The sequence below is a fragment of the Megalopta genalis genome, chromosome 3 (assembly GCF_051020955.1).
Source record: "Megalopta genalis isolate 19385.01 chromosome 3, iyMegGena1_principal, whole genome shotgun sequence".
NCBI classification, from domain to species: Eukaryota; Metazoa; Arthropoda; class Insecta; order Hymenoptera; family Halictidae; genus Megalopta; species Megalopta genalis.
The window spans coordinates 25,597,221-25,624,724 of NC_135015.1; the positions used below are offsets into that span (position 1 = coordinate 25,597,221).

The 27,504-nt window shown below is 45.6% G+C and overlaps 1 protein-coding gene across 3 annotated transcripts in view; it reads right to left on the minus strand.

The window, feature by feature from the left end:
- Window positions 1-402: 402 nt before the first annotated feature.
- bi (T-box transcription factor bifid) overlaps window positions 403-27,504 on the minus strand; it is a 208,951-nt gene continuing 181,849 nt past the window's right edge. For 2 of the 3 annotated variants that reach the window (XM_033473506.2, XM_033473504.2), the window contains exons 5-7: window positions 21,974-22,120; window positions 18,620-18,696; window positions 403-4,250 (exon numbers count right to left, since the gene is read on the minus strand). In XM_033473506.2, coding sequence (XP_033329397.1) covers window positions 3,437-4,250; window positions 18,620-18,696; window positions 21,974-22,120 — 1,038 coding nt within the window. In that variant the 3' untranslated portion in view covers window positions 403-3,436. The remainder of the gene's footprint in view (window positions 4,251-18,619; window positions 18,697-21,973; window positions 22,121-27,504) is intronic. The other variant, XM_033473505.2, reaches the window with a different exon arrangement.

A 27,504-nucleotide genomic window follows, 5' to 3' on the forward strand; every position in this document is an offset into this window, starting at 1 on the left:
CGAATTGCTTCGCCTTCTTCCAAACATTCACCGTTCCTTTGGAATCCCCTGGCATTTCTCCGTCAGTTTTCGAACGGTTCTCGCCGCCTCTCGTTCTCTCGCGGCCTAAAAATCGCACGGCCTTCCAAAAATCCTTGCTCGACTTCTAGCCTCGGGAACGAAGCTAAAAGCCGGCGGCAGCGGTTCCGACGAAGTTCACCGCCCTTAACCCTTTGTACTTGGACTTCACCGAACCGTCTCGGTTTCGACTGCATTACAAAAACACTTACGATCGACGAGGCGCGTCGCCGATCGGCGTCGCGGAGCCGCGTTCTCAATCGGCGCATGGGTGAATGTCGTCTTGGGTGCGGGAGGCGAGAGGGTACGCGTGCGAAACGGGCAAACAAAGAATATACCGGGGAGTAGTTTAACAGACATCGTATTTATTTAAAATTTTAAATAGGAAAAAAGACGTGTCGAAAGTAATAGGAGAATCATCGGCGACGACAGTTCGTATAACTGGTCGAAAGTAGAGCGTGTCGATCGAACAGGAGAGAAAAAATAAGTAGGAACAGATATAGCTCGTATGTATTCACATATTTATACAATAAAATTGACAGTGTCGAAGGTATCACGAGTTACTCTACAACTGAAATTGAACGAGAGGAGGCGGGGAAAGAAACGTGAGAGGAAAGAAACGGGAACGCGACGTCACGCTACGTTACGGTTTCCTTTTGTCGTGACGGGCTCTTGGGGCAGGGGGGAGGGGGGGGGGGTTCTTGCGGCCGTTTACAATTTCGTATTCTGTACAATGTTGCGTATTAAACATTACAAAACACGGTGCGGGCGTCGACATGTACACGGGAGGAGCGTCAACGAGGGGCGGGGGAGGGGGGTGGTTAAGGGGGGCACGGTCGAAAAGTAAAAATTCGTTGCTGCGTTTCGAGCCGACCGGAGACGAGAGAGAGAGAGAGAGAGAGAGAGAAAGTGTGTGAGTGAAAGAGTTACAATTCCGCTTACGATGCTCGTCGCGCGGCGCTTCGGCGCAGCAGGGAAACTGAGAACGGTGCGCCTGCGAGCAGGGTGGGTGCTCCCCGCGCGTTCGAAAATTTATAAAAATACAATTGTACAACCGCGAACGGTGACGCGAGCCCGCCGAAGGGAGCGGTGTGTCGCGCTTCTCCCCTGCGCGAGTCGGAATCAGCGCGAAGATTCGAAGCCGCCAACGTTCAAAGGGTTAATCGCGGGAACGCGGGGGAACAGAGGGTGAGCCGAGTAGCAGGGCGCGGCATCCCCGGCCTTCGGGGTCGCGGAGGCCTCCTCGCGGCCGAATCTCGCCGACATCTCCTCGCATCTCTTCGGATTTCTTCGGATCTCTCCGTCGCTGGTCGATCGTTCGATGATCCCCCGAAAGCCGATCGCTCCGTGCTTCGGCCCGTTCTCCGCAATTATCTACACCGATCGCTAAATTTTATACAAATACAGGGCCAATGGGGATGAATGGTGAGGACTGAGGGGTCGGGATCGACAGAGCGGTCCTCCTCGAGCAGAGATCGGCCGTGTCGCTTGACGCGGCGAACGCGTCAATGCCGGCGTGCCGGTCGCGCGCGAATCCCGGAGAACGACGACGCTCGACCATTCCTTCCTTTTTTTTTCTCCTTTTTCTCCTCCCTTTCCGTTAATAACATAGAAAACCGAGTACCGCGAACCGGGTTCCGATTCCATCGCGCCCGTCAGCGTATCGTCCGCGCTGTTCCACCGAGCTCTGCCGCTCGGGCAAACGTGCGTTTAATGCGTCTTTCTCATTTTTTTACGACTCTCTAATATAATTAATATAATATTATATTCAATAATTAATACAGAGAGTAGTTATTTATATATATAATATGTATATATATATATATAATATATAATATATAATATCACTAGGGTACATATGTACAGGGGCTGCGAATAGTAGGAGGTGCTCTCGTATTGCAATGTCTCCCTCTTCTTAGACCTAGAACGCACGCACGCGGGCCGGATCGCAGCCTCGACGGCTCGACGACCACGTTCCCCGCTCGAGCCGACGCCGATGGCACGGCCTCGAGACGCGCTTCGAGTATCGCCGGCGATCTCGAACCGATTTCGAAGAGAGCGCGCGGGCGCGTGCGCGCGCGACGCTGTCGGCTGCGCCCGGGACAATTGGTACAGCCCCATTTCACTCGCGATCAGCATCCCCCGGGACGACTATGGCAGAAAGAAGTCTCCTAAACGATGAGAGAAAACGCGTCCTCTAGCGACAAGCTGAAGTCGTCGCGCGTCTACGTCGGCGCGCGTCAGCACGCGGACCCAAACAGGCCCAACCGACATCTTTCGAAGCAACTTTAGTCTGCGGGACCGATTACGGGACGCGGGGGGCAAGACGATCCCTTTCTGCCATAGTTTGCCCGGCAACCAGCGTCGCGACGAAAGGTGCGCTTGCAGCTAGAGGCGGAAGATCTTGCGGGTAGGCTCTCCCGTTCCTGAAGTTCTATCGTGCTCTTATCGGCGGAATAAAAAGCTTGGTCGGATCGGAGCTGGCTGTGACACCGATCGGTTCGTCGGAGAGACGTTCTAGCATGCGACTTTGGTTAGTCCACTTCTAGCATAATCTGGCACCTTTCGCCGCGAACGCTGCCAGCAACTCCGCTGGCAGACCTTCCAGGCCAGCAGAAGGCCTCCTTGAGAATCGCGGTGGCGTCTTCTTCGGGTGTTTCTCGCGTTCGCGGGGTGCTCCGATCGAGGATTTAGGCCAAGGCCCGCGAACCGTCGCGGGCCGACACCCTTCGACCCTTCCTCGCTAGGTGCCGGGATTCGCGAACGAACGATCCTCCGGCTCGAGGAAGAAGAGCTCTCTCCGATCGCCTGGAAGGTCTGCCGGTTATCTAATCTAGTCCGAGGACGATCAATCGGCCCGAGGCTGGCCGAGGTAACGACGAACGGCGGAGACGACACGCGAAGGGCCCCGAAGGCTCGCCTCCAGCCATCCGGAACAAACACAGTGCCCCAAACGTAAATGTACACCACGAACTGGTCGCGCGACCCGTGCAGGGCGTCCGGGCCCCCCGCCCCGCGGACTTTATATACACTCACATGGGACCAGGCCCGTCGCCGAGTCCCGGAAACCGGCCGGGGGACCTGTGGCCCCGGTCCGCTTGTTAAAATTGCACTTCGTAGTCTGGATCGTCCCTGAACCGGGTCGCCGTCCGTCCCCCAGAGGGACGCGGGGGGGCCCGGGACGGCGAGAAGCGTCCCAGAATGGGGCACAGAGGGTCCCGGGTCGAGCCGACGACGACCCTCGGCCCCGCTACGACAGCTCGGAGGTCGAGTCCGGCTCCCTCTCGTCGCCGTAGAGCTCCTGGGGGTCGCTAGGCTCCTCGGACCGCTTGTCTTCCGGCTCGTCCGGGTTCGTGCTGCTCACGGGCTCGTTCTCCTGTCACGGACTCCCCCCTCCGGCGTCCGCGTCCCCCCTGTGCCCGGGGGACGTAAGACTCGGGCTCCGTCTCCTCTTCTCCTGGAGGCCGTTCACCATGTTCTCGATCGACTTCAGCTCGCCCGCGGAGCTGCTCGTCGAGGTCAGCCCGGCGGCGGGCGTCGGGGAGCCGGTCGGCGGCCTCGGCGGCGGGGACCTCGGGCTCAGGGTCCTGCTGCCCGGCGTCACCGTCTCGAACGCGGACCCGTGGGACGGCGCCGGCAGCGTGTACGGCGCGTAACGGTGCCCCTTCAGCTGGTGCAGCGGACTCGCCAGCGGGTGATGGTAGTGCGCGAACAGCGCTGGGTGCTGCGACGCCGCCAGCGCCAGCTGCGCGTTGAACATCAAAGCGCCCGGCGACACTCCGCCGTGGATGCCCAGGTGGCTAGGTGGTATCAGAGGACCTGGACCGGGGTACAGGCCCGTGACGGGCGGGTACAGGTACGGCAGCAAGGGCGGATGCAACGGAAGACCGACCGACACTTCCGGCCGTGGGCCTTCCGAGCCGGTCGGACCCTGACCGCCTCCGCTCTCGGACCCCGACGACTCGCTGCCCTCGCCCCGCTCGCTGGTCCTGTCGTCCCTTTCGCGGGAGTGCTCCCGCTCGCGCTGATGATGGCCCGGGTGCGGCGTGTCCGGACCAACCACGTCCAAGAGCTTGTCCTCGTCGTCCAGTAGGTCGTTTACGGAGTTGGACGATCGTCGCTTCTCTGGAGATGCTGGACCGCTTGCTGACAGCCTCGAACCGCCTCCCGACACTGTCAATACCGCCTGCCTTCTGCAACAACGACGCTGAGTTAGCAATCTTTTAGGGAAGCGGGGATCAGCGCGTGCGCGTTCTTTGCGCGGACACGGGCGTCGGCGACCTTCCTTGGCCAAGATATATTTACGAAAGATTGATAAATAGATAAAGAGATAAATAGATATATATATATAATAAATATATAAGCAATGTAAATATATATTAATAAAGTAGATCTCTCTCTCTCTCTCTCTCTCTATATATATATATATATATATATATATATATATATATATATATATATATATATAATGTGTATATAATAATATAATAAATATACATTAAAAATAAATGTATAAAACAAAAATGTATATGTTATAGATATTATTATTATATTATATATATATTTTTTTATCTTTTTAATGAATATAATATATAGTTTCAATGACCAAAATGCGAGCGTTAACCCTTGGACTGCGGTTACCGGACTATTTTGACTCACAAGGAACACTAGGCGAGTGACCTCCTCCAATTCTTTTCGTTTTCACACGTGTTCAAGTACTCAAAAAACTAAGTAACACGTGTTTTCATGTTTTGATTAGATTTAAAGGGATGAAATCCACCCCCGAAAAGTTCAGCGCGCGACATTGAAATTCGAGAGAATTCCGCAATTCCACGACAAGTTGCAATTACCGTCGATATAAAAGCAAACGTGTCGGATAGTTTTTTTTTTAAACTAATATATAGCGACATACGTGAAAACGAAAAAGATCGGAGAGAAGGACACTTATCTAGATTATATTTAGATGGTCGCCTAATTAGTTAATTCTTGGCGACTCAACTGTTGATATAAATGGCTGTTAAATTAGGAACAAAGGAAATACTAATAAAATCTGCACGAAATCTCTTCGGAAATATATCGGAAAAAATAGCTAAATAAAGCTGAGAATCGTCGCAAAAACAAACGTCAATTGCATAGTCCGAGGGTTAAAAAGACGCTTCGGGTGTCCTGTATCTCCATTTTGAGCCAGTATTTCAGTGAAAAATAAGACAAATATTTAAAAAATAATTACACGTTTCTTAAACTCCAAATATAAAAGTACAAAATTCAAATTCCAATCATTACAAAGATAAATATAATCAGATGCAATTAAATGTAATTAAATGTAATAAATGTGAATAAATGTGAATAAATGTGAATAAATGAAACGGGTCGCTCGGTGACCAGGGGGTCACAGGTCGCCGACGTCTGCGCTAGACGAGTCCATGGGTCTGACCATCGCGGCCGATTCTACTGTGGCCCGCCATTTGCCCGAGCGCAAGCGTGTTGCACACGTTATCTATGCGCCTCGTTCCGTTTTAATGCGCTCGAATCGTTTCCCGGTTTGCCGTGCGGGGACGCACGGCTAAGTATAAGGTAAAAGGGGTGGAAAAATGGCGGCGGGAACTCGTTCGCGCGGGAACGGGCCCGTTAATGCTCGCGAATTTCTCGGTTTAATGCCGGGCCGGGGCTCATGCTCGCAGTAAAACTTTACGACGCTTCGGTTGCGTTAAATATTTCCACCGCGGAACGGTTCGTTATCGTTTACGCTTCGCCTCCTCTTTGAAACGCGCGGCGGCGCTGCACGTTCCCATCGGATCCCTCCCGTCCGCACGAACTTTCCGCCGAGAATTGCTCTGTTCGCCGGCGCGCCGGCCAATCCCGAGCCAATTTAGTGGACCGTGGACGCGAACGTGAGGCGAGAAGCGGAAAAGATCGGCCCTGAACGAGGCTCGTGGAACAAGAGTACCGAGCCTCGTCGAACTTTCGGCGGTGGCCTAGACAGTGGCGTCGGAGAAACCGCGAGAAACCGCGAGAAACCGCGTGACTTCCTTCGAGAGATTCGTCGGCTGTGTAAAATAGCTTCAACGTTGCTTCTTATTGCTGTTTTTAAAAGATTACCTCCGCTCGAAGACGTTTCGCTTGGTCTTGGCATATATTTTTGCATATATTGCCGCGATTCGAGATTTTTTCACGCGAGACAGGGTTTTGTTTAAACTTTTTACCGCAATATGCAGCATTTTATTTTCGCCATTTTTGCGCTATAGTTCGTTCGAAGACGTTCCGCTTGGTCGACTTTGCGTATATCGCTGCGATTCTCGACTCTTTTTCTATAAAATTACGTAGATCTCGCGTGAAAAAAAGGGCTTTGTTGCAACTTTTTATCGCAACCTCCAGCATTTATTTTCGCCATTTTCGCGTTTCATTTCGTTTGGAGACGTTTCGCTTGGTCGATTTTGCGTATATCGCCGCGATTCTCGACTGTTTTTTTATAAAATTAAGATCTCGCGTGCAAAAAGAAGTTTTGTTTCAACTTTTTATCGCAACTTTCAGCACTTCTTTTTGCCCTTCCAGCGTTCATTTTTGTTCGAAGACGTTTCGCTTGGTCGACTTTGCGTATATTGCTGCGATTCACGACTTTTTCTATAAAATTACGTAAATCTCGCGTGAAAAAAGGAGCTTTGTTTCAACTTTTTATCGCATTTCTCAGCACTTATTTCTGCCATTTTCGCGTTTCATTTCGTTTGAAAATGTTTCGCTCGGTCGTCTTTGCGTACATCGCCGCGACTCGACTTTTTCTATAAAATCACACAAATCTTTCGTGAAAGAAGAAGCTTTATTACAACTTTTTATCGCAATTCCAGCACTCATTTTTGCTCTTCCAGCGTTCATGATCATCCAAAGATGCGTCTTCGGCGTCGAAGAAAATCGTTCTACAATCTTCATTGCAGTATTCTCTGGACAAAACGAGAAACCACCGTCTCTGCCATCCGAATCGACCAAAAATTAACCAACTTCTAAGCATTTCGATCGTAGATCATGCTGGCATAGTCTACGAAAAATGCCGGCGCGGCGCATAAACGCCCCTCGGCTGCTGCCAGGCGATAGTTCGGCCGTTCTGTTTGCTGGCGCTCGAGCGAGGCCCGAACAAACCTCGTCGCGCTCGGATCGAGAAAGGGGAAATCCCGTGAAACGTAGCCCGTAATCGAGCCAATTTACACCTCCGGCAAATTACAGGCGTTCCGGGTATCGCGTTCGATCGGCCGGTCGAGATTCGCCGCGACCTCGGCCGCGCGACGTGTCATTAGATCGATTATATCGCGTCGAGACCGCCGGTAATCGGCGGAAAGAATGGCCGGTGCCGTCCCGTTCTACATAGAGAACTCCTCGCGAGCTGATCTCGCCTTTCCGCGAGATCGAACCATCATCGTCGACCTGCTCGTTTCTTTGTCTAACCCTGAACGCGCTAAGCCGATCTTTACTGCCGCGAGCAGAGCAGCCCGTTCGAAGGCTCGCGATCGTGGAATGCGACTTTCGACGGACGTTTTTTCGCATCTGAACGACCGGCGTCCGTCTCGATCGTGGTCCAACGTTTCGCCGACGGATTACACGGTCACGCTAATCATCCCGACGATTAACGGAGAAACGCCGGAACGGGGAACCGAGCGGAGCAGTGCGGCGCGGAGCGGCCGTCGACGCATCGCGCGCTGCGAACAAGCTTAAGTATCGTGTAAGACTCGGCTAGAGCCGTTCGAGAGCCGGACGCAACGAGAGGCTTACCGATACCTTAATGCCGTGTAATGCGATCAATGCATCGACACACAGCGACGGCAAAACGACCGCAGAGCCGGCCGAGAGGGCCAAAGAGACCGGCGGAGAGAGACAGAGAAAAAGAGAGAGACAGAGAAAAAGAGAGAGAGAGAAAGAGAGAGGGAGACGAGGACAAGCCGTGTACGTACATGTATCGACGGAGCGCGGATGAATCCGTGAGCTTCGAAAGGGTGTTACGCTACGGTTCTCCGGTTTCTGACGCGCTTAAGTGCGAGAGCACATTAAAATCAATAGTTTGCGTGGACGATCTGGATTCGGCAAGTCGTCTCCCGCGGATTTTCCAAAGTAAAATCTCGATGCTTCGCTTTGCCAGAAAGCCTGCGCGCGAATGCGGCTCTTGCCCGCTGAGTTTTTCCGGTTTGAAAACGGTGTCCCTTCGGAAGGAAGACTCGAACAAAACGTTCGGCGAGCTCGCAGATCACTTTGCGATCTTACCAGTCGAAAGAACTTCTTAATTGGTTCGTTGTACGCCAATGAAACGAAACTTTTCGATCGGTTCGTTGTTCGTTGGTCAAAAGGACTTTTCTATCGGCTCCGTTGTTCGTCGATCGAAAGCGCTTCTTAATTGTTCAGCTGAACAATTAGGGAACTAGGTGCAGCGTGCTCCGGATTGGGTGTCGTTATCGATGTTGCCGGGGTGTTTCATTATATTCGACGTATGCTTTTGTTCTATGATTTTAGCCTCGAAGAGGACACGGTATCCCGTCTTTTGGCGTTTTGTAACAGTTGATCGAATGTATCTCAATGTTGCAATGGTGCATCGTGCGTGTCCTTCGAGCCCTCTGCTCGCATTCTTCACAGTTCCGCTGAAGCAGGCTTCATCGCAATGTTCAGTAATTTCTCCCGGAAATGCCAAATTTCGGGTTGCCGTGAATTTCTCTGTGCTAGTCCTGCGCCTACGTGATTTACTGCTTCGACAATGCTAAGGATCGACGTAGAATGACGTGAGAATAATTACTAGACGACTTCTCGTCGTCGCTGGACTGCGAAGATCGAGCGAGGTCTGTGCAGAGAACGATTTCGAGAATGTTCGACCAGGTATAAAACGATTCTAACGAAGAGGATCGAGTGATTGGAAGCTATCGATCTCGCTGGTAACAAATTTGAGAACGTTCCAATGGGTTTCGAACGGCGTTCCCGAAACGATTCGAACCGGAGCAGTGTGGGAATGCCTCCAGACAGCGAACGATTCGTTAAGACAGCACACAATCCTAATGTAATCCGCGGAAAGCGCTTCTCTAATCGATTGGACTATTTGTATTTACAGGTCGGATGAGGTAATTGGATTGTCTAGCCGTGCTTCCGTCGCGCGAGCTGCTCCACATTCGAACATGACCGAAGCACTGCGGAGCACCCAGAATTTCAACAATGCGTAATCCATGTGAAAAATCTGTACGGTAATTTCTGGCAGAAATGTTTGAATTGCGTTCGAATTGAAACCGGAAAATCTGAGAATACTGAGACGCGATTCTTGCGGGCCTCGTGGCTCGCTCGTTTTTATGGAAACTCGGGGCAGTCGACGCGAGAAAGCCAGCGGCCGGCATGCTGGTGTACGCTAATATGAATACGTAGCAATGCTATGGAACGAAAGCGATGACTTGACTTTTCTGTTTCTAAGTTTTTGCCGCGATTCGGGGGCAATTCGGAGGCCGCGTGACGCGATTCGAAGTCAATTTGAAGATCACGTGATGCGATTCGAAGGCAATTCGAAGGCAATTCGAAGGCCACATGATTCAATTCTAAGGCAATTCGAAGGCAATTTGAGGGCCACCTGATTCAATTCGAAGGCAATTTGGAAGTCACATGATTCAATTCGAAGGCAATTTGAAGGCCACATGATTCAATTGTAAGGAAATTAGAAGGCAATGAGAAGACAATTTGAAAGCAATTCGAAGACAATTTGAAGGCAATTTGAAAGCCATATGATTCAATTCGAAGGCAATTCGAAGGCCACCTGATTCAATTCGAAGGCAATTTAGAAGTCACATGATTCAATTCGAAAGCAATTTGAAGGCCACATGATTCAATTCGAAGGCAATTAGAAGACAATTTGAAGGCATTTCGAAGACAATTTGAAGGCAATTTGAAAGCCACATGATTCAATTCGAAGGCAATTCGAAGGCCACCTGATTCAATTCGAAGGCAATTTAGAAGTCACATGATTCAATTCGAAAGCAATTTGAAGGCCACATGATTCAATTCGAAGGCAATTAGAAGACAATTTGAAGGCAATTTGAAAGCCACATGATTCAATTCGAAGGCAATTCGAAGGCCACATGATTCAATTCGAAGGCAATTTGGAAATCACATGATTCAATTCGAAGGCAATTCGAATGCTTCGTGACACGATTCGAAGACAATTCGGAGGCAACGTGATTCAATTCGAAGGCAATTCAGAGGCCACGCGGCACTATTAGAAGACAATTCGAAGGCCACATGACCCGATTCAAGGAAAACTTCTCGAAAAAGAAAGAAAGCAAGATAAATGTCCGAGAAGAGAACGGAAGTTATTATTATGACTCCCGAACTGATATCAAACAAAAATACAAAGTCTTTAATCTCTTCGGTTTACAGAGACGAATATAAGATATAAACTGAAACGATTTCACAGTCCCGATAAAGTCACGCTTTCTAACAAAATCACCAAGAACAGTCTCAACGTCTTTTTTCTTTTTTCTCTAGCACAGATCTCGTTGCTCTAAAAACCGAACGCACGCGCTCGGCTCGTAGTACTCCGCTCTTTCTCGAACGTTCTATCCGAGATCTACGATGTTCCACGTTATCGACCGAGACAATCGATTAATCCTTAACAATATTACTGTGAATAAACGTCGCTTCTCACACCGGTGATTCATGGGGGCACCATGGACGGCACCATACTTTATTTTGCTTCAGATCGAAAATGCGTGTGCCGCTGGGTTAACGAACTTTAACGGAGCCCCCCGCCCCGCCGGCCGAATAAATTGGTGTTTACGATACTTCCTGGGTGAGATTGGCCCATAAAAATCTGTTTTGCATGATTGTTCGGGCCGTCGCATCGGTCGTTGCCGGCGCGTTAACGCTCCGCCATCCTGTCGCAATTTCTGCCGCTAATCCCGGCCGACATCACGGTGCCATCGATCCCGATTCAACCGCGTTTCCACCGGTCGCCGATGCCCGTTTTCGGCCGACTTTCCACCATGAATTATGCATCTGTCCCTACGGAAATCCATCCCGGCCGGCTAAATTGAGCCATTTCAAAAGTCGCCGCTGAAACCGTCCACCGGCTCCCGCGGAATCCCTTTGATCGCCGATCGGCCACGTGCTAGGCTTTGTTTTTTTCACTAGAACACGATCGGATCGCGTGCTTTCACCGGTCTTTCTGCCGACGATCGTCGTCCGCGCGCATACGTCGAAAATTGCCGGTCGGATTCGCGCGAATTCGGCTCTCGGCGAGGCAACAACAGCGGATTTCCGTGAAAGGGCGGGCTGCGGAGCGAATCTGACGATTTTAGCATTGTTTCGAGACTTTGTACGCGTCGCCGAATTCGTCAACAGCAGTAACACTATTGGGAAGTATGCGATGACGATTGAAAGGTCAGGGCGACTTTAATTCTTTATTTGAAAAGGAAATTTTTCAATTTTTTATTCGACGAGAACATTTTTTAAGTTTTCATTCGAGTAGAACAGTTTTTAAGCTTTTATTCGAGAAGAATAGTTTTTAAGCTTTTATTCGAGAAGAACATTTTTCTAAGCTTTTATTCGAGAAGAACATTATTTAAATTTTTTACTTGAAAAGAACATGCTTTGATTTTTCATTTGAAGAGAAGATTCTTTCAACATTTTTATTTAACATGGGACTACCAAACGAGTCCAAATGAATTGTTCTAATTATTTAATTAATGATCATTCTGTTCTGTATAAAATATTCTATTTAATAATTCTGATTATTTCTTTTACAATTCCTGATATCATAAAAATATTTCCACCAGTAATTATTCGGATGAACTTATTCATTCAAGCATTCATTACCATAAAAATCGTACAAAGTTCAAATAAAATCGATCTTCCCACAATGTACAAAATATCACAAATTTATCCATAAATGTTCCAGCATTTTCCAAAACCTTCGAACGCCACGACCTCGCACGCAAAGATCCTCGATCCAGCGATAAAAATCGATTCGCAGCAGTCGATTTTTAAGCGAACGAAACAGCTGATCGATCGATAGCGATCGCTGCGCTTAGCAACCCCTCGGCCGAAAACCACCCTCCGCCGAACAAAGGAAAGTGATTCCGCGATGATTCGACGAAAAACGCGGGAAAAAGTGCGATCCCCGCGCTGCGGATCACCCTCGTCGCATCCGCGCGGCAGCCGCCCTCCGGAGCGACCCTTAAATTAACGATCTATTCCGGTGGAACCGGTGTCGCGTCATTGGGAAGACATTTCACCGTCAACGATCCGTTAAGACAGTTCGCCAACAGAGTCATCAGCCCCGAAGATCTCATAGGGAATCGCTGCGCGGCAGCGGCACTCGATGCTGAAACGGCGCGGGTTGGGAGGGGGGTTGACTCTGGAAACAAAAAAGCGCGAGCGCGGGGTTCGTCGCATCATCGGCACGAGGGCCCCGCGAACCGGGTTCAAGGGGTGATTATAAATCCTCGAGGATGACGGTGGGGTGGGCCGACACCGATAGTCGAACGTCAAAGGCGTCGCGTCGGGGGCTGAACATTTTCATTCCGGCGACCATCCACGGAGAAACAGCCTCGACGAGCTCGACGAGCGGCCTACGCTTATTCTCCCATAATTATGGCGAAATTATACGAGACCTTTGACTCTTCGGCTCTTCGCTTTTTCGGGGCCGCGGCCGAGCGCTCTTTAAACAGGGGGCTCGCGGGCCTAGGGGTTGAGGGGTCAGCAGGGTCGCCGCGTTGTCTTCTCCGGGAACGGCTGATCGGCCGGAATTTGAAAGGGTTTCCGAAAATCGCGAAACTGCTGCGTCTCTGGCTAATCAAACGGCAGACGCGGCTAATCGTGATTTCAACCCTTCGCACTCGAATGGGCGACGCTAAAAATTGTTACGCTATTTTCAGAAGAATTTGCACGTTATTAAATCTCCCTGTACTCGATAAATCGATTAATAATAGAAGCGTTCTGTGACGTTCGATTTCGCATGCATCGAATAAAGACGATCGTGATCTTCATTTCGGAGTTAAAATAGCCTCGAGTGCAAAGGGTTGAACAATTTACGGGAATGCGTTAATTGAACTGCGTGTATACTCGATTTTTTTTAGATGACAGAGGGACTAGTTTTCTAGAGGATGACTATACTACTTTTCTTCTTATTTTGCTATTACTTGGAATGACAAGGAAAGAAATAAAAAATTCGCGTTTTTTTATCTTTTCTTGTCTGTAAAACGACAATTTTAGAAATACGTTTCTTACATTCCGGCGACTTGTGTGCGTGTAACGAAAGTTTCATCGAAATTGGTTCATCTTGAAATAGGCACACGAAACGCTGACACTGTGACACAAATTTAACAATCAGATATTATTTAAAAACCATTAAAATCATTAAAATTCTTGCACCGGACGCACTCGATCTTTATTTCGCATAATTACTATGAACAATCGAAAAATCTAATTATCATAATATCGGCGAGCGAGTCAAAAAAGTGACCCGAATCGATATCGTCCCCGAAAAGAAATCGATTGCTCGAAACGTCGAAGCCGGGAACGTTGGTCGCCGGCGAGCAGTATTTACGGACGACGCGACCGAAAGCGATGAAACTGCGATTCCGTAGTTAATTAACAACCGCGAAACAAGATCGTAGATATGCGTTTAATATTGTCATGGCACACTGCGGGCGGAGAGAGGATTGCGGCCAGTAGAAACGAAAATAAATGTTGTTTCGCCGGGCACCGCGGCTTTTCCGTGTGTTCGGCCGCGATTGTTATTTACCGGCGGGGCCGGCTCGTCGACGATATATTATATTACACAAATATCGATAAAAGGGGAGGAGGGCGCGACGATTAATAAACAGGTCCTCGTTTGAAATCTGCTCGCGGACTGATTGATTCTTCGTGCGCCTCGATTAGCATCGTTCCGACGCGGCGCGGGTCACCGCCAGGTGATAAATGACGCGCGGCAACGAGCCGTGGCGAACGGCTTTTCTCCTCCTTTTTTTTGTTCTTCTTTTCGCGGTGGAAATGTTTCCTTTTCGAGCGGCACGACGAATCGACTCGTCACAGCCGAGCTCGTTGAGAACGTGACGAAATAATGCATTTCGGGACGATCACGCCCATCTCTCCGTCGCCCCTCGAAAATAACAACACTTCGACGACTCGCGTCATTTTTCGACGAATTTACAGAGGACAATGTTCAAAAATATAGGTAGAATTTTTACATTCACCGTATAATTTTTATTCTATTATTTGCGCTCCTGTTTCAAGTAAGGGTTGCAAACGAGCGGTGTTTCGTAATAGGTACTCTTACCTTAAACATTTTCTTTCACAGCTAATTGTTACAAAACAACGTTCCCGTAAGTGAATTTACAAAGAAGAATGTTCAAAAATATAGGTAGAATTTTGATATCCACCGACTAATTTTTATTCTATTATTTGTGCTCCTGTTTCAAGAAAGGGTTGCAAACGAGCGCTGTTTCATAATACGTATTCTCATCTTAAACGTTTTCTTTCACAGCTGATCCTTACAAAACAATATTCCCGTAAGTGAATTTACAAAGAAAAATGTTCAAAAATATAGATAGAATTTTTACATCCACCGTATAATTTTTATTCTATTATTTGTGCTCCTGTTTCAAGAAGGGGTTACAAACGAGCGATGTTTCGTAATAGGTACTCTTACCTTAAACATTTTCTTTCACAGCTAATTGTTACAAAACAACGTTCCCGTAAGTGAATTTACAAAGAAGAATGTTCAAAAATATAGGTAGAATTTTTATATCCACCGACTAATTTTTATTTTATTATTTGTGCTCCTGTTTCAAGAAATAGGTACTCTTACCTCGAATATTTTCTTTTACAGCTGTTCGTTATAAAATAGAATTCGCGTGAGCGAATTTACAAAGAACAATGTTCAAAAATATAGGTAAAATTTTGCCATTCGCTTTCATACGCTCTATATTTTTTTTATTGCATTATTTGTGCCACTGTTTCAAGAAGGGGTTGACAACAATCGAGTCGCAATAGGTACTTTCACCATAACAGGCCTGCATCGCGTTGTATATAAAAAAATATATCAAAATCGAAGGAGACTATTAAGAATCGGAGAAATAAATAAAGCTCGTCGAAGAAAAGTTTCACTTGAAAATTCGAACACCGCCATTTCATTTGCAACAACCCAACATTTTCGGGAGCCTGCGTTCCCACGGAACCGTTCCAAGCAGGTCCGTGTTAGCTGCATCGTTGAAAAAAAAAATAATAAAACTGGAGGGAGGAACGAAGAGATACGAGGCCTCGGACGCCGGAAGTCAACCCCCCACGGTCGCAAATGCACCCTTTATACGCTGGTTACGGGCTGTAGCCGGCGATATAAAATTCAAAGCCACCAAGTGGCACCCTCCACGCTAACGACAGTGCCGCCCCTGAGCATCAGTATGCTAATCCGATGATTGGCTATGTTCCAAACCCCCCTCCCGTGCCCCTGCCGGCCGTCGTCCCCTCTCTCTCGCTCCATCTCCCCGTTTCTCTCTGTTTCTCTCTCTCGGGCGGGCTCCATCTCCCGTTTCTCTGCGGCTTCCTGATGGGATCCGGCCACCCTTAACCGAAACCATAAGCCAAAACTAACCCTTATTCTAATTAGGCGGCGCCACGACGCGCCCCCTGCTTTGCATATTTTCTCGATTAAACCTCGCCCTTTCTTTATCCGGCCGGGGCCCACGGGCGTCGCCACAATTTCCGCGGAATTTTCACGGATCCCGCGATTTCCCAGGCAATTTGTCCGAGGCCGCGGGGGCGAGCACCCCCGCTGAGCGGTGCGGTGTTTCGAGGAGGACTCGTCTCGTTCCGAAAATTGAATGTTTTCGGAGAATTTGAAATTTCGAAGTTAACTGTGATTTGAAAGCGATGAATCAGCGAATATAAATCAGTGAAATAAATATTATTCTTAATATTTTTCTTGCACCCCTAATTGTCGAGAAACACCCACAGCAACGATGTACATTTTTTTCTGCGACTCCCAAATCTTCTGACGCGATTTACGCTTTGTATTTTTGAATTGGATCACTGTATATATCGCACGGTGAACATCGCAGTATTCGTTTAATTAATGCAGAATAATAAATAATAATATTATATTGCACTCAGATATGAATGATAAATATGTCGGAAACGAACTCACTGACACTGTTATCTCACCGACTCGCTGTTCTTTTTTTCTTTTTCCATAAGCGAGAACGTTTGCGTTTGAACTTTGGTTGTTATATTGCGTTTATTTCGGTAATTATTCCACCCTTTAAAGCGAGATTTTAATACGTTTATTTGAATAAGAATCGTCTACATGGAGTGTGCGATAATTTGCAAAATATAATCGTGAAATACAAACATAAAATAAGAATAATAATATAAACGTAATAGTATTATATGTTGTAGTTAAAGTTACTAGGTCGTGTTGAAAACGATTATAAATTAATGTTCTAAGTAATTATAACGTACCAACTGTGGACAAAACTTTCTTTTTTTTTATTGTTTATTCATGTGTCGCCGTGTCTTAAATTTTAACAAATCAGTATACTTATTATTTCACACGTACTACCCATGTTTATTAACAATTGCTTAATATAACATGTTTCCAACAAAGAAATGTATTGACCGAACAATAATAAACTAATAAACTAACATAAAGTAAAATAGAATTATATTAAATTGAATTAAGTTAAAAGTAAGTGTATTATGAGTCATTGGTAGTAAAACTAAATTCTCCTTCGTTAGATGAAATGTTTTTCCTCAGAGGAATTTTTGAATATATATAAAAATAATAAGAACGAATTACATATAAAAATGAAAATTGTATTCGATAAAAATAATGAGAAATTTATTTATATATTAGGGGACTTTCTCTTTTATTATCATTATTATTACTGTTACTATTATTACTATTATTATTATTATCATTATTATTATTACTATTATTACTATTATTATTATTACTATTATTATTAGTATTATTATTATTACTATTACTATTATTACTATTATTATTATTATTATTAATATTATTATTACTATTATTATAATTATTATTATTAATACTATTAATATTATTATTAATATTACTATTACTATTACTATAATTATAATTACTATTATTATTGCTACTATTATCATTAAAAGTACGGCGACGAGCTCGGCAACGCAACGGCGAAGCCAAAGCGGACTCTCTGACGAACTGATACCCGCTTTGAAACATCCTCTTAGCGTAGCCAGGATCGTTGAATATCAAAGTCAAAGCTCACCGGACGATTTCACCCTCGATCGCAACCCTTTTCGGCCGACAGGTGTCTCGTTCTCGGCCGGTCACCGCACCCGAATCGTCCTCTAATGGATCGCTCGCGGGTAGACAAATTGGTGGAGATTACGCGAGAGCTTTCGACCCAAAAGGCAATAAGTGCGTGTAACGAGGATTAGCGACGTTAACGAGGACGGCACGAGACCTATGCATAGCAACTTAACCTCGTCAGAATCCACTCGAGCTTCTCCTCCGTCGCTCCCCGCCGCACACGGGTATCCGAGCCGAGCTCCCGCCCCTTCGGCGACCAATGAAATTGAAATGGGTCTAGCCCGATCCCGCCGCGGCGAACCCTCGCTGACATAAGCTCATAAACCAGCGATATTGAATACAAATGGACGATACCGGCGCGGCGCGGAGCGGCGCCGCGGACGTTCGGGGTGCAAATGAGCCCCGTGAAACCAACCCCGTCGCCCTGGGGGCTGACCCTGAGGTCGATACGCCGACCTTAATAGCCACGGACCGAGGGGAGAGGTCGAAATGCTCGGCGATCAATTAGATCGACGTCGAAGACAACCGTCAATCGCTTTTGCTATCGTAACGGGGTGGTTTTTCGGAAAGGGTGGCTACATTCGCGGTTATTCCGGGAACCTTGATACAGAGGTGGAAGTTGTTCGAATTGTTTCGAGTTAATATTTAACCGAGGCTATCATCCGGGTGGATCCTTTTTAGTCGAGGGTTTTTTGTTTAAATGATTTATTTTGTGCGTCGTTATTTAGTTTCTATCTATTTATTCGAATTATTCTTTATTCGAATTATTCTTTGTTGTAATTATTCTTTGTTCGAATTATTCTTTATTCGAATTATTCTTTATTCGAATTATTCTTTATTCGAATTATTCTTTATTCGAATTATTCTTTATTCGAATTATTCTTTATTCGAATTATTCTTTGTTGTAATTATTCTTTATTCGAATTATTCTTGATTTGAATTATTCTTTATTCGAATCATTCTTTATTCGAATAAATTATTCGAATAATTCTTTACTCGAATAATTTTTTATTCGAATCATTCTTTATTCGAATCATTCTTTATTCGAATAATTCTTTATTCGAATAAAATTCTATACCCGAACAAATCATTCACATAATTTTTCATACAGCAATTCAGCCTGTTTGAATTGATTTCTCTGGCTTCACGAGATGTTAGTTTCGGACGAACCTTGTTCAGACCCATGGACACAGTTTCATTGGGATCGTCGGCGGGGTTTCGTTAGAACAATGAAGTTTTGAAAGCGATACTCACTTTTTCTCTCGCTTTCCCGCCCCCGTGTCCCGGAACCCCTTCGCGAACGGGTTGTTGTCGATTTTCAGCTGTGTGATCTGCAACAGAGAATTCAATGAACACAAAAATCCACTGACAGTTAAAAATAATAAAAATTAATATACTCGAGGTGACGAAATCACGCCAGATGCTACCGCGAACGCATTAGACACATGAAACTTCGGATTTTTAATGTATAAATCTATAATTTCTAAATGTTTGTATCGCTGCTTACGTTACGTTGCTCTTTTACAGTTTTATCGTGCATTTCGAGCGTCATATTTAGCCAAACAGAATTTTTCCAGAATTCTGTATTTTTGTTACTTATTTTCAGTTTCGTGTAACTATAAATTCTGCAATATTTTTATATAGAATAAACAATGCTAGAGATCTCTGCGCATTCATTGCATCATCAAAAACGCAAATTAGCATGAAGCAAATGAAGAAAACACTTTGTAGCGCGACAAGGTCAATTCCAGTTCCATTAAAGCGACTTACAAAGAAAAAAATTAGAAATCTCCATAAAAATCCACAGTCTAGTAATCGCTCCGCGATGGACCGAGCAATCACGACGAAAAGCTTTCTCGGCGATGGTCGAAGATCGACAGGTCTCGATCAGGATTTTCGTGAAACGGGGCACGCGGCACGAGCTGCTGCCGTACCGGGAACAGAGATAACGAAGGGGGGGCAGGGGGGGTCAGACGACGAAAAATTCGGACAAGGGAGCCTTTTTGTGCGGGCGCAACATCGGAAATAATGTGTACCGGGAACTGTGCTGGTTCCCCGAACCCTTTCGGCCCATCAACCGGGGTGGGGACTGTAATTAACGCGGACTCAACGAAAAGAGAAGAGCTGTTCTTTCTTCGAACGCGGATCCTCGCTTCCCCCGCATTTTCCATCGATTTCCCGCCGATCGGGAATATAATTCATATAAATTCATATAATATAATTCATATAATATAATTCATATAAATTATGCTGATTGTACAATATGATCGATATAAATATATATTATACAATGTATGCAATACATATTATACAATATATACAATATATATTATACAATATGTACAATATGTATATATACAATATTATGTATATTGTATATTGTATATTATACAATATGTACAATATATATTATACAATATATACAATAAATATTATACAACATATACAATATATTTTATACAATATAATCAATATAAATATATTATACAATATGTACAATATATATTATACAATATATATAATAAATATTACACAACATGTACAATATATATTATACAACATATACAGTATATAGTATACAATATAATTAATATAAATTATACTGATTATACAATATATCCGATATTATATTATAAAATATATACAATATATATTATAAAATATATCCAATATACATTATACAATATATACAATATATACAATATATATTATACAATGTAATCAATATAAATTATACAAATCAATGTAAATTGGATCTTGCCACTTTTTCGAGGCGATGCACACAGTCAACTTCATTGTCTGCTATGTTTTTCCGCGGCGTTTTTCTTGGGCACCGCGGGATCATCGGCAACGTCGTCCGAAAATTTTCGAAAAAACGAAAGGAGGAGAAAACGAGACAAACCAATTTTCCCGCGCGCAGATTCCACGATGGAGCGGCGGCGGCGGCTCTTTTACGCAGTGCGCGCGCGATAATTACAACGTTCTCTTTAATTAGCGTAGTTAATCTGAGAGGACGACCGCGTGCCGGGCTAAACTTCGATAATTAATGTAGTGGCGATGGCTCCGGCGATAACTTTTCGGTGGCAGCGCAGCGAACGTTGTTGCGCTCCACACCTTTCTGCGGGAACAACGGGGGCTAAATATTAATTAACGACGGGTAGTGCGTGTAATTAGCCGCGGTACTGTTCAACATGTTACATTTTGATTCACGGCGCTGCTAACGAGAAGCTGTTCTATGCCCTAGAAAACTCGGCCCGCGCGACATGCTCGTTTCCGATAATATTTTCATCAGCGAAAAAACTCTTCTTATTAACACAGGTTGCATCGAGGGCCGCTGTTCTGCTTATGAATTACTCTGCCCCCGTCTCGTGATGCTCGTGTTACTTTAAAATTCGACTATTTCCCGTCGCATTTCACCGAACACCGATCTCCTGCTTTGCAGAAGTGCCATCGTGTGGTAAAAAGGGAATAGGACGCGATCGGTTGTAATATTAATACTGTTATAATAATATTATTGTTCAGTCGTAATATTAATAGTAATAATGGTAACATTAATAGTGATAATATTAATAATAATAATAATATTAATGATAGTAATATTAATACTCTTAATATAAATGATAATAATATTAATACTATTAACATAAATGATAATAATATTAATACTATTAATATTAATGATAATAATATTAATACTATTAACATAAATGATAATAATATTAATACTATTAATATTAATGATAATAATATTAATACTATTAACATAAATGATAATAATATTAATACTATTAATATTATTATATAATATTATATGATAATATTATTATTATCAATATTATATAATAATATTAATAGTATTAATATTATTATCATTTATATTAATAGTAATAATAATAATAATATTAATGATAATGTAACGCGATGTGTTCGGGGTACAACGGAAGGACACAGAGTGAAATTGCACTAGATTTTATTCGTAGATGTATATAAAATGACGCGCGGTGCTGATGGATACTAGATGGAGCGAGGCGGAATCGTTAGACGTGTAGAGGCTCGGCGTAATGCTTAGACGAGAAGACGTTCAGTTTCTTGCCGCTGTTATTTATATTATGTCCCCCAAAAAGGCCACGCCTTTTTGGGAGACTCGCTGTCTTCTTTTCCCCCGCTTAGTTTGGCGGGGGAGGCAGCCATCGTCGTACCCTCGCTGTAGGGGCGCGCTGGCCGTTCGGCCGGGTAGCGGTACGCGGCCGGCGACTTTCTCCGCGACTAGGCCTGCAGTGCATGTGGCAGTGATAAAAAACAAAGAGACAAAAGAATTTCCGGGTCTTGCAAACGTCAAGGACGTTTTCTCTCAGTCGAACCCTTGACATCTGCAAGCGGACAGTTTTATGGTTATTACGGTCGCCGACCGTGTGCCGCTACAATAACAACATTGTTACATAATATTAAATAACAATAATAATATTAAATTGAATGCCGAAAGGACAAAGGAAAAGGAACATTTTTCAATGCGATCTCTCCCGATAATGATCAATGCTTCGTCGTTGTTCCATGCTCGGTGCATCGCGATAGAAGTTGCCGGATAAAACGAATAGACCAATCGCTTACCTTCTCGTTCTGATAGGCGGTCACCGCGATGAATTCCGTCTCCTTGAAAACGTAACTTCTGAACGTCGAGTAGGCGAGCTGCGAGATGTGGTTGGCCCTCGCCAGGTGAAACCTCGGCTGGTACTTGTGCATCGAATTCAATATCGTCTGAAACAACCAGGCGAGCATATATTGGGACAGACTGTTCCGTGGACAGAGCTCGTGCTCGCAATCATTTCTCGGTCCCTAACCGCGCGCGCCTTGTCCGGGGGAAATCGCGCCGCGACACGGACTCGCTACCGCGGACCGTAAGGAGACCGCGAGGGCCCACGTCTTGCGAACGAACGGGGACGAAACCGCGTTACCTCGACGCGTAAGCTGAATCTGGACTATCCCGGTGTGTCAGACCAGTGCTGCTACCGCAATCCGATACGGTGTTATCACACGAGCATAAGGGAAAACCCGCGAACGCATGCGCAACCCGAGCAACTTGCAAGGGTTCCGCGCTACTCATTTTGACGCTTCGCTGTCGCAACGAGCAGTTCCGGAGAGGTAATTTACGATTCCGGAAAGTCCAAGCTACGTCTGTACGGTCTCCGAAATTCCAAATTTTGCGGTATTATAGAATAACCGAGTTTGCAATAACGTAAGAGTTGAAATTTTAAGAGAGAAATTTTATTTAGCTGCAGAGTGCAACCTAAGTTCAGCACACCAAGATGGCGGGTATTTTCGATTCTCTTTAGGTCATCAGCTTCATTTTATCGCAACTAGGATCTGTCCTCATGGTCCGTGTTCGGTACACGGTCCCTTCTTCCGCGTCGGCCTCGCGCCGGCTATGTCGGCAGAACTGCGAGACAGCGACGTTTGGTCGCTTTCTACGAATAAAAGAGGCCAACATGGCGGCCGAGGAGAACACGGAGGACCGAAGAATCCTATAAATCACGCCCTAAAAAATTCTTCCCCCGGTTTCGTTCTGTCCGCGACGATGACGAGGCGTTCGAACGATCGACGCGTCTCTCGCCCGCGAGATTCGAAGCATCGGAAGCCGCCCGATCGCGACGCAATTCCGCGCAATCTGTGCGTTTAATGGCGGACACTTCCAGCCCGATTCCAGGCGAATAAAACGATCGATTCGCTTTTAGTCGGCCGGACTCGGCGCGGATCGCGCGTCCACCGCGATGCAAATGCGGCAGCGGCTAACAAGATTGCGCCGGGCATTCCAGCGCGGAATGGACGCGCCGCTGTCGACCACTCGATAAATCTGCGCTCCGCCGTGGAATCGGCGTAATTGCGTGACGGAATTTTAGTAATTCACCGGTGGAAACCGTCGACGAAGCGCGATATTGCGACGGGACGCGACGACGAGACGCGCGACAGTTCCGCCGGCGGCCAGCAAAACGAGCAACGAAAAGGGGAAGCCCCCGTAAAGATCCCGGGTACAGACGGGTTATCGTTCATTGAAAATGTTCTTTGGCTTCGCGGAGACCCGAGTGCAGCGACTGCGACGGCTGCAAGCAGCAAGGTGCGGTGTTCGGACCGAAAAGCTGGCCGGAATACGACTTTTCGAACGTTGCGCGAAATAAACGATTGTGGTCGTCCGAACTATTGGAATGTATGAATAACAGTGAAGTAATATTGTCTTTTTTTGTTTACGAATTCGTGCGGCGTTGTTTTGCAATTGATGGTGAAAACGTTTTTTAGTACCCTGTGATAATTATTTATTGTTGTGCAAGGCTGTGACGAGAGCAAAAAGTATAAAATCGTTTCGAATAGCTTTTAATTAATTTAGTTTCAATTTGAATATCTTTTCCTTGGTTATTGTTGCTAGTCTCGATCATTTTTAATATTTTGCAACAGTTTTAACGGTTTTTAATACTTTCTGAGATTTTTTCCACGGTTTTTAGTACTTCTCAATAGCCCCACATAGCTTCTCACAATTTCTAAGTTGTTTCTAATTGTTTCTAGATTTCCTTGCACGTTTTTTAAACAATTATATACCCCTCGCACAGTGCAAATAATAATAATATTTGTATTTCGCGGTTCCAAATGATTTCCGCCAGGTTACAGTGGCATAAATAAATAAATGGTCGCGTCTCGAATCCGTTGAGAAATCGAAACAATATTTCGCAATATCCCAGCAATAATTTTCGCTTGATTATAATTATCGTGACTCGCTCGCGATTACGTCTTCCAAGTTGAAGTACTACAAACAAGTCAGCAGGTACGTTAACACTGTATAATAATTAACCGTCTGCGCGGTCAAACGTCGCCAGGGGCCGGCAATATTTACGTAAATTCATGAAATAATATTCAACGTGTGCTAACATACTCGTAGAACAAGCAAAAAAGCAACAACAACGGTAACAACACATTCTCGATGCAACGAATTAAATACTTCTTCTTTTTATTCTAATATTTATATAATATTAGTTATATAAATTATGGAATTAATGAAGATAATTATTGAAGCAATCACCTGCGTGATTATAAAAACATCGAGCGCACGTTATGCGAGCGGCCATTATGGTCATTATGTTAAACGAGAAAAACAACATTTCGGCCGGCGAAATCGGCGGCACAGGCCGCTCGCTGTGCAGCGGATCGGAAACGAACGGCACCGCGAGCGTCGATGAAACGTGGCCGTTTACGGGGATCTAATCGCGCGTCGGCGCGGCTCGGTGATGAACGCTATTGAAATATGTATTCCGGCGGTGCCGGGTCCGCCATGTTGGAGAGACGCGCGTTTGTCGCGGTCGAGCAGCCTCCGATTACGCTCCGGAGAAGTACTAATTGCTCCGATCGGCGTTCGCACATATTTTCCACGGCGCCGGAGGCGTGTCGAGGCCGAAGGTCCAAGAGAAAGGAGATAGCCGGAGTCAGAGAGAGAGAGAGAGAGAGAGAGAGAGAGAGAGAGAGAAAGAGAGAGAGAGAGAGAGAGAGTCGGGACAGAGAGGAGAAAGAGTAGAGAGGCATTCGGGTTTGATAGGCTAATGACAAACGCCTAGATTGGCCGGCTTATCAGCCGAGCAGCGCTAATTATTTCCCCTTTGTACCGAGCCGCGCGCATAATGGCGACCGCCGCGGGCCAGCAGCTTCTCCCGTATGATCGCGATTTCCACGTACGACCGCCGCCGTTGCGTTTGTCTGCGTCCGTTTTATTTATTGCCGGATCGAGGGGATCCCTGCCGGGGGGACGCGGATTGGACACCGTTTCTCTCTTTGCTCCCGTCGTTATCGCGGCCCTCTTGCCGCACGGACCTTTGCCCTCTTTCTCGCTCTCTCTCTCTCTCTCTGGCATCCTACTCTCTCTCTCTCTCTCTCTCTCTCTCTCTTTCTCTCTCAGGCATCCTACTCTCTCTCTCTCTTTCTCTTTCTGGCATTCTACTCTCTTTCTCTCATTCTCTCTCTCTGCGCTCCTGCTTCCTCTCTGATATCCTATTCTCTCTCTCTATTTCTCTCTTTCTCTCTCAGGCATCCTACTCTCTCTCTCTCTTTCTCTTTCTGGCATTCTACTCTCTTTCTCTCATTCTCTCTCTCTGCGCTCCTGCTTCCTCTCTGATATCCTATTCTCTCTCTCTATTTCTCTCTTTCTCTCTCTCTCTCTCTGCGCTCCTGCTTCCTCTTTGACATCCTATTCTCGCTCTCTTTCTCTCTTTCTCTCTTTCTTACATCCTATTCTCGCTCTCTCTCTCTCTCTCTCTCTCTCTCTCTCTCTCTCTCTGCACACCTGCTTCCTCTCTGACATCCTATTCACTCTTTCTCTCTCTCTCTCTCTCTTTTCACTCCTGCTTCCTCTCTGACATCCTATTCTCTCTCTATTTCTCTCTCTCCTTCTTTCTCAGCACTCCTGCTTCCTCTCTGGCATCCTATTCTCTCTCTCTCTCTCCCCCTTTCTCTCTCTCGGCTCCGAAGATCACCGCCCACGCCGCCAAAACGAAGAACAAGCTCCGAAGACTTCGCTTTTCACGCAAACGCCACGTTTCTCCGCGAATCTTTTTCAACGGCAGTCTTCGGGCTCGAAGTTTCTGCCGAAGCGACTCCGGGCAACGTCGCGAGACTCTCCTCTCTATAACGTCTTCTCGCAGAACGGCCAGCATCGACCGAAACAACTCCGAATCGCAACCAGTCGAAATGCTCTTCGTTGTAGGTTTAGTGTTAAAACGCTATCTAAAGCGCGATTCTGATGGTGCTGCCACGTTTGAGTGCGATTAATGTACGTTATATGATACTACACGACTATGTTACCATTTTATTAGCCCGAGGACGTCACATGTACGTGCTGGAAAATGGTGATCAACGATCTAACTTTACCCTTATTGCGGCTCTCTAGCCACCTACGGGGACGGCCGTAATAAAGCACCCGGTTCAAAGTGGCCGCCATTTTGTCGTCGCGCGTTCTGCGTTCGTTTTGCTTGGACCATCGCGTCGCGCATATATTTAAGTTCTAGTTTAAGTAGGAATTGTCTGAATCGCTGTCACGCTATCTAGAACTTGAACGATATATATAAAAAAATATATATATGTACAAATAATGTGGGAGAAAATTCTATATGTCTAATTTGTCGCTAATTTGTATCGTCAACAATTTGAAGTGTCCTATGAGGTTCTAAAGGGTAGTGTTTATCTAGGTGTTGATCTCAATCTTAATGCCAGCTGTTTGTTCTTTATTGCAACAATGCGTTTTCACTCCTATACAGAAATTAGTAAGTGAATAAATAAATAAATCAAAGAGCATTGGAGTTTCGACAAGCAAATTATAGCTCGAATTACAGTAAATTCTCCCCAATTGTCCTTCAGCCTGTAAAGAAAAATGGACAATTTGGGAAGCAGAGATACGATTGTACCATTGCATCCCGTTTTTATGATTGTTGACAATGGGCAACTATAAGCTCTTCCCAAATTGTCCATTTTCAATTCTAAACTGAAGAAAAATTGAGAAGTATTTATCTTACCGCAATGTCTCTCTAATTGACGCTCAGATTGTCCACAAAAATGGACAATTCGGGAAGAGAAGATACGATTATTCGATCCATGCGGATTATTTTTATGATCCCGAATTGTCAACAAGTATAAAAATGAGAGCTGCAAGGCTCGAATAATCATATCTCCTCTCCCCAAATTGTCCATTTTTGTGCGCGATCCGAGCGCGAATTAGGGAGAAATCACTGTATATCGAGCAATCGTATCTGCTCTTCCCAAATTGTCCCTTTTCGCGCGCAATCTGAGCGCGAATTAGGGAGAAATCATTGTATATCGAGCAATCGTATCTGTTCTTCCCAAATTGTCCTTTTTCGTGCCCAATCTGAGCGCGAATTAGGGAGAAATCACTGTATATCGAATAATCGTATCTCCTCTTCCCAAATTGTCCACTTTCGTACACAATCTGCGCGTCAGTTAGGGAGACATCACTATATTCCAATGCCAATCGCTGTCAACTTCGCTCGCGCTTCTCACGACAACATAACGCCAACAATAAAACAAGCCCTAAAAAGTCGCGTGGGAACCGCGACGAACCATTACCGATCCGTCGAACGAGCGGACGGGGCAAGATC